Raw genomic sequence first — 8051 nt, 5'->3', positions numbered from 1 at the left:
GGAACATAATTCGCAAATGTAATTAATTTCCTATTGCATTCAGTTAATGCAAATATAAATTAATGCTAAATCAAATATCTATGTAAATATCAAAGGTGATATTATGAAATATCGTACGATTCATTGGACCAGTATGAATACGAGTTCGAAATAGGCTTAACGATCACATATATTTCCATCAATCATGCATAGCATGAATTCATTTACAATCATGCATTTTGAATAATTTAATTATGTAGTTATAACCAACAGCCACAAAAACATAATAGTTAATTAAGGCTCCTGGCGCCTCAGCCGGGAACTCTGCGTTGATGGTACCGTTGTGCATGTCATTTTATTATTATGCGTTTTATTGTGAAAATGTGACTTGTCTCATATTTATCAAATTCGTAAAAATGGACCGCAAGCAAAGTTTCTTTGAATTTCATACATAAAAGCATATTTTTCACCCTTTTTCAACAGCTATCCGTGTTTTCTTGTCCGAATAGGCTTTTACTTCAAGTGCTTTTTACGACTATTTATTGACTGTTAGGCGGAAGGAGGATAGCCAAGGTCCATTTTTACAAGTGTTTTAAAGCGATCTCGCTGTTTTATTTTATCCAAATTCTTTTTATTTATAAATCCCCCGTCGCCAGCATGATAAATCTGATCTCCTCTTATATAAAGCTTTATAAATCATGATGTTATTCTTTGACTGAGTCTAATGCATGAAACACAGTTGTATTATCAATATCCAGAAATAGGCATTTAAAAATGTCGTTATAGAAGTCCGGGTAGTATTCGCATGCTCGCTGGCAATCGGGCGTAAAATTAATCTCGAGCAGCTTAGGCTGCATCTCGCAGTCCTTCCACTCCAACATCAGGTCGGCGGCGTATACGGCTCTGCTCTGTGGACTCTCAGCTATTCCTCTCGGCGGCGGCAATGCAACCGCGGCTTCGAAAGTCTGTCGTAGAACGGAGAGAATCTTCGGCTCGACGTAAGTTTTCCAAGGATGATCAGGATACTGTTTTTCCCATTCTACAATAAAGTCGGCGCACTTTACGTGGAACAGCGAATTCTCTTCGGCATAGTTCATCACAGTGAAATGCTGTCCGTACGCCTCAAAGTTGTTCAGTGCGAACGATTGATTAGCAAAGCGCAGAAAGAAGTTCGTGTAAGCATATGCACGCAGCGGCTTCACGGATTTGAGCAGAACGACATATCTCACGTCAAATTTCACTTGATTAATGTCCGGCCTGTTGTACAAAACTGGCCGCGCAATGTACTTCTGCGCGATTTTCGGGCCCGTGCAGGGTAACCGTAAAATGTGATAAAGATTGTTCGTGATGTGAGTATCCAAGCCTCTCGCCAGATTCCAAGGCTTACAAATCCAATGATTATCCAAATTCTTGTTCGCTCGCTGTGTAAAATATGTAACAAATTGCACCAATTCTGTACTGAGATTGTACGTCGTTGGCAACCACGCTGGATAAGTTTCAAGAGTATCCGAGTCATACAATTTGTCTATTGCTTTTCTTCTGCATACAATCGACAAAAGATCCTTCGTCGTCAAAACATTCTCATATGGAAATTGATTCACAAAAACGTGGGGCGAGGAAGCATTCAGTTCTTTGTACGTCTTGTAGTGAGTCACAAGCCACAGTATGTCCGCCTCTTCCTCATTGTCGATAATCTCAAATGCTGGATCTGTCAAGTATTCATTCACATAACTGTACTGTGAAAATACCTTTAATTTTTTGCTCCTATCTGCTCTGATTGCATCCAGAATTTCCGGCAAGCTTTCGGGAATGTGACCCGCTGAAAAGTAATCTGCGTCTGGCTCGCTCTGCTCGAAATTTTCATCATCAAAGGTGCTGTAAACCCAGGGCAGCAATAGCGCACGTCTTTTCTCAGGATCCTTCGTCTGACCTTCAACAAAATCTCTTGTAACCTCATGCCCTATAGCAATGTCTCTTATGGGAAACAGAAGTGTATAAATTACAGCTTCAGGCATATGCAAAAAGGGAACAGCCCTAAAATTTGGTTCGTCACTGTGATTTATTGCTGAACCGACCTCGTCCATAATATACCACACTGGCATTCTGTCTTCTATCTGTCCATAGTTGACTGAATACGACTGATTGTAACGCCACATCTCATTTGTAACATTCTCAATCTTTTGCCTCTCATCCAATTCGGTGTCCAACCCCATGAGGAGACACATTCGATCAAGCAGACGAGGTACCTGAGTTAAATTCTGTTGAGCGCTACCAACGTCATACGTCCACGCATGATCAATGAGATAAATATTATTGGGATCTTGCGCTGAAATACCATTTTCCATAGATACCATTAACTTCCATATTGGTTCTGTAACATGTCTTTTTCCATTTTCATATTCCACCCTTGCTAGCTGGAAGGCAAGGCCAGCATCATATATCTGATCTTTCAACTTCTTATATAAAACTTTCCAATATAATTTTGGGATGCCATAGGAGTCGAGCTGTGGTTTATGTGTCGCGAGAAACACATTGAATAACTCAACACCGTCCATTGTAAAAAAAAAAAAAAAAAAAAAAAAGAGTAAATTGATCTAAAACAAATATTTAACAATTATTTATTCAATAGAAAAATAACAATATTCAATATGTATTACCGAAAAAGGACTTGTTCCTTGAAAGTGACGCACGTGATGTGTTGACAAAAGATAATCGATTTGTGTAAAAACGTTAATCTATATTAATAAATCAGATAAACGTCTGCATTATTCTAAATAGTAAAGCAAATAAAGAACTTCTATATTATTTTACGTAGCGTTCGACAAATCCATTGACAATTAAATTTACAAAAACACGATGTTTTTCTCGTATAGGTTAACTCCTCCAACAGCAAATTGCCGGTTGCATGTTGCCAGCAGTTGCCAGAGAGGAACCTGAGAGCGGCCATGCCTTTTTTTCTATAAAGCTGAATGCACAATGAAAAACACAGGCAATAGAAACAGAAAATAACAACAGGCAACAGATTTCAACCAATCAGAAGCCGCGAGAAATATCTGCGAATTGATCAGAATGGGGAATTGTGAACAATTGTGAAATCTATTATTCGTGAAATTTCTAACCATTGAAGTTAATAGTTAGATATTTCACTTTTCATCTTTCCACCCGAGGGAAAAAGTTACGTGTCGACCCCCAGATTTTATCGATAGCAAAATGGATGTTAGTATGGACAACAACCCACATCCATTTCACGAGACACTGTTTTTAACGGCGGGTCGCAAAATGGATGTGACTTGTAGTTCATATTCCGGCCTAAATGGATGTGCGTCGCTAGTGTAGAAAAAGGCTGGCGTGGCGCCTCTCGGGTTCCTCTCTGGCACTACTTTATTCTTATTTATTCATGACATGAAATGGTGTTCTGTGAAATTGTGAGATGAAGTGAGGTTAACACTTAGAAAATATACAAATTGATACAAACTTTTAGAACGGCTGTTATAATGTAAGTCTAATGAACATGAAACAATATAAAAAGCAGAGTATAAATATTTTTGAAAAATTTAGTTTAATTAATGACAAAATTTAAATTCCATTTTTTGAAAAGACAATAAATGCTTGGTAATATTCTAATGGTAATTAATTCTAATGGTAAGGGTACTAATTTGTCTCTTATGATAATATACACTTTTAATATTTTTTTCTAATTGTACAACAACAAGAATGATATTTATAGATATCTAATTGTTGCATCGATTCTTCTAGGAACTAATTTACATTATCTGAAGTAAAATTCTTTTCATATAACAGAAGTTTCTTTTTAGTTTTAGATCATGACAGCTATAAAAGTGCACGGCGGCATCGATATTTTAAGGCTACCGGTAAACGAGGAGGAACACTTTTGCCCTCCATGGCGTATCAAGTACACTCAGTCCCATATACTCCACTCTAAGTGTTCCAAAAGCGAAACAGGCTGCGGCACTGATGACGCAAATGCCTGTCAGTTTTGCGTGTATGTTTTATTCGTTAATCTCGAGAACAAGTTCTCTTGAAAATATTGTAACAGTGCATTCAGAAATATAACTTTCATTCTTTTATAGATATTGTAATGCATTAGAATTACCACACATGCCAGACATGGTATTTCCTAATAATGTGTTATCCCTGATGCATCAGAATGGGGCATTGCTGCAGTTTAATGCTTTGGATGCTCTGAAATATGTTTCCAATGGAAAGATCAATGTGCAGCTCGCTTGTGCTGAAGCATGGAAAGAATCGAGGTATGAATGCAATGTATGAAATGCTTTTTTTAAGGTTTTTCAGCCATTACAGAATGTGAAAATTTCATCTAATTTTTAGAATAAGTTTATGATTAATACAATTAATATTTTTTGACTGTACACAGTCATAAAATAAAAAAAAAAAAATCAGGAATGCTTATATTTTTTTTAATTAACTTAAAAGCAGTTAACTCTAAGAAAGAAGAGTTTTAAGTAATTTCGTCGCAAATAAAATAGAGTCATTACACCAATCAAACAAATAAAAACAACTTAATATAATTAATAATTAATAATTCATATAACTACTGCCAAGTAAAAAAAATGATTTAATCACATTTTTGTGAAAATTACATTTAAAAAATATCAATTTGTAATTTATTATTTTGAAGTTTTATTATTTTAATATAATTCTTAAATAACCTAATGATTGTACACTTGTTCAGTAACTGGTATAATGGGACTCTTAGGAGTCTTAAGTTAAGACTCTCCTAATTCTCCTAACAATAAGTTAAGAACTTTGGAGAATTATATTTACAAGGGAATAAAGTTTAAAAAATATTTTGCCAATTAAAAAAATAAAGTTTTATTGTATCATTTTCCTGTAAGAGTATGAAATGTTTATGTATTCTAAATTGTTATCAATTCTTTTTAAATATGACATACTGTGGTGGAAATATGGCAACATTTATTGCTACATTTAAATCATTATTAGAAATAATTTTTTTCAATTTTTTCCAATATTTATTAACATAAAAATATTTTTAAATGAATTAATTTTAGTACTTAAATTTTATTAATTATTTTGAAGGTGGTAATCCCAGAAGCTGTATTAAAAGATACATAAAAAGATATAAAAATCTCATGTGACTCCTCCCCATTTTTTTAAGCTGGAGAACCTTAAATTTAATAAGCTTATGCATAATTATATTGTTGTAAATAATTTTTCTATTTACATATATATCAACAGATCGGAAAGCAGTGAATATTTAGAAGAAAAGATCAAGCCTTTTGATTGGACGTTTACTACTAATTATACTGGTACAATATCTGGCTTTCAAATTGAGGAAACAAACGAAAGAATTGATATGGATAAATTAAAACAGAGGGATAAGATTATGTTTTACCATGATTTAACATTGTTTGAAGATGAACTTCATGACAATGGCATTGCAGTGAGCTCAGTCAAAATTGTAAGTCATTTTATAATAGACTGATTCAAATAATGTGCAACAAAGTTGTATACATGTTTCAATTTTCTTGATTTTTTTGTGTAGAGAGTCATGCCCAGCAGTTTTTTTATATTATTACGATATTTTCTTAGAATCGATAATGTAATGCTAAGAATAAATGATACACGTATTTACCATGAATTTGGGAAAAATTACTTATTACGTGAGTTTACGTCAAGGGAAGCTAAAGTTCAAAATATTCATGTAAGTAATGCACATAATAACATTATATTTTTTATCAAATTTAAATGAAGATAAAAACATCATCAAATTTATTTGCGTAATACATTAAAAATATATTACATATCATATCGTCCATCAGCTGCAACACACCTTAAAAAACAAATTTTTTACGGTCGTATCAATAAACAATCAATAATATAAAGCTGAGAACGAACTATTCTTTGGTTTTTCGAATTACAACTTATTTCAATCTTAACAACTGTTAACTGTATCTTGGTTGTTAAGATTGAAATAAGTTGTAATTCGAAAAACCAAAAAATAGCTTGTTCTTGGCCTTTTATTATTCATTGTTAAAAAACAAAAGTTTAAATAATTTGAATAGGAAAGAAATAAGCTTAAAAAACGTTTCTTTATTTACATATTGGTTTAGTTTCATTTGTTATTGTGAATGTTTTAAGTTATTACAATTTTGTAATGCATTTTGTCATTGCATTTTTGTTATTTTTAAATGCAGCTTTGGTAATAACTGTATGTAGACGAATAAAAGTATCAATCGAAGGATAAACGACCAATAATCAGCAAATTGAAATACATTTGGATATATAGATATTTCATTTATTTCCGAGGATAACTGTATCCTTTAATAATTCAAATTCAAAATATCAAACGTTTTGACTTACTCTGTAATTGAAGATAGCTTAATAGCGTTTCATTAAGTTTGAATGTCATACCACTAAATATCTCTTAAAACAAAATTTACTATCATACACTGAAGAAAACTCTGTATAAGTCAAAACGTTTGATACTTTAAATTGGAATAGAATTATTAGAGGATATATTCGGTTATACTCGAAAATAAATAAAATATCTGAGATATATTGAGATATATTTCAATTTACTCGTTATTAAACTTTCGATTGATTATGTTTGTAAATAAAGAGAGTTTTTCTTTGTTATTTATTATTAAATAAAAGTATCATTAGTTCTTCATTCAATATATTGAATAAACAGTTGTTCTTTTTTTTGCAAACAACTGAAAAATTACAATTTTTAAAATATAAGTTGTAGCAAATAAATATGTTATTATTCTAATTATTAATTAATTTAGAAGTGATAATAATTAAAGTCTACAATTCTAACAAACGATCATAATAAATGATGAGTTGATAATAGTATAGGAGCTAAATATATTATTTCCCCGTAAGGTTTCCCCGGCACTCTTCCTGGAACCAAGTGCGATAGCACCTCACTTACCATTAACCGGAAGTCGATACCACAAGCTAATAGTACCTGAGAAAGAAGAAATTAAATTAAGCGAAGATACAACTACACAAAATAAAACTGAAAAAAAAATAGTACAGGCTGATGAACATACAGCAGACAGTTCCATCACTTAAGACTTGTGCTGAGATTTTGATGTTATATGAGGTTTTCTCGAAGGGTATACAAAATAATTAGGAATATATTATACATGCAAATTATTAATTTTTGCTTGAATGTTTTTCGAAAATATTTGATTTTAAAGATTGAAAACAATGAGAAAATTATATTGTTTTTTACAAATCTGAAATCAATATTAAAATTCTATCTCATAATTGATCATTCTTGTCACTTTAACATTATGTCTCTTTCATTTGATTTTTAATAAAAACTTCCTAAAAATGCTAAGTTAAAGTGCTTTATTTAACTTGTTAATATTTTTTGAATGTTTGAAGCTTCAAGTTTCAAGCAAAAAGAAGAATATAATGAATTGTGATGCGACTTTTAAATGACCTGGAGCACGAAAAATCATATTTAAATCAAATCTGAAGAAAGACATAAGGCAAAACTTTACGAGATTAGAAATCTGGTTTATCCTTTTATGTTTTAAAATAGGTTTTAAAAAATATAAAACTGCTGAAAAATTATTATAAGATGCAATTTCAATATTTACATAGAACATAGCGATTATCTAATTTCATAAGATGCATTAAATTTCTGTTTATTTACTTTATTAAGTCTATATTGCATCAAAAGTGCAGTTATCCTGAAAATAAGTAAACCAGTTTTTTTGGGGAACTCAAAATTTCTTTATCGAAGAGGTAATGTCTTAATCCAGTCGAGCTCTGCTTATTGTTCCCTTGTATAATTTGACCTTGGAAAGGTCACGCCTATTGCATGTATCTCGCTTACTAACAATCCTTTATGTTTTTTTTTTGCAAATTTACTTTAGCGGTAAGTCTTTCAATGCATTATTTTATTAAAAGCTATAGTCATTTATATGTTCATATTGAATCGATCCATTGATCCTGGACCAGAAGAATAGTGGTCTGAGGAACGAATGTTGAAAAGGGATCGCGACTGAGCCGGTCTAGGGTCTCCAAGACTTTGATTAGAGATTCCACATGGA

At 32.1% G+C, this 8051-nt stretch overlaps 2 protein-coding genes across 3 annotated transcripts; one reads left to right on the top strand and one right to left on the bottom strand.

Annotated features, from left to right (window-relative positions):
• Nucleotides 1-153: 153 nt before the first annotated feature.
• On the bottom strand, nucleotides 154-3046 carry LOC105195668 (tubulin--tyrosine ligase-like protein 12). Its single transcript, XM_011161180.3, has 2 exons — nucleotides 2637-3046; nucleotides 154-2573 (listed from the first exon to the last, which is right to left on the bottom strand). Exon 2 carries the CDS (start codon nucleotides 2532-2534, stop codon nucleotides 684-686), a length of 1851 nt encoding a protein of 616 aa, XP_011159482.1. The 5' UTR covers nucleotides 2535-2573; nucleotides 2637-3046; the 3' UTR covers nucleotides 154-683.
• Nucleotides 3047-3332: 286 nt separating this feature from the next.
• LOC105195671 (TIP41-like protein) lies at nucleotides 3333-7569 on the top strand. 2 transcript variants are annotated; one of them, XM_011161182.3, is made up of 6 exons: nucleotides 3333-3475; nucleotides 3795-3982; nucleotides 4071-4250; nucleotides 5218-5440; nucleotides 5525-5683; nucleotides 6868-7569. In XM_011161182.3, the coding sequence occupies exons 2-6, from the start codon at nucleotides 3804-3806 to the stop codon at nucleotides 7057-7059; spliced, it is 933 nt and encodes a 310-aa protein (XP_011159484.1). In that variant the 5' UTR covers nucleotides 3333-3475; nucleotides 3795-3803; the 3' UTR covers nucleotides 7060-7569. The 2 variants fall into 2 exon arrangements, with proteins under 2 accessions (XP_011159484.1, XP_011159485.1); XM_011161183.3 differs by lacking the exon at nucleotides 3333-3475 and adding an exon at nucleotides 3514-3621.
• The last annotated feature ends 482 nt before the right edge of the window (nucleotides 7570-8051 follow it).

The sequence above is a fragment of the Solenopsis invicta genome, chromosome 4 (assembly GCF_016802725.1).
Source record: "Solenopsis invicta isolate M01_SB chromosome 4, UNIL_Sinv_3.0, whole genome shotgun sequence".
Classification (NCBI taxonomy): Eukaryota; Metazoa; Arthropoda; class Insecta; order Hymenoptera; family Formicidae; genus Solenopsis; species Solenopsis invicta.
This window is presented reverse-complemented; position numbering and strand designations above follow the sequence as displayed.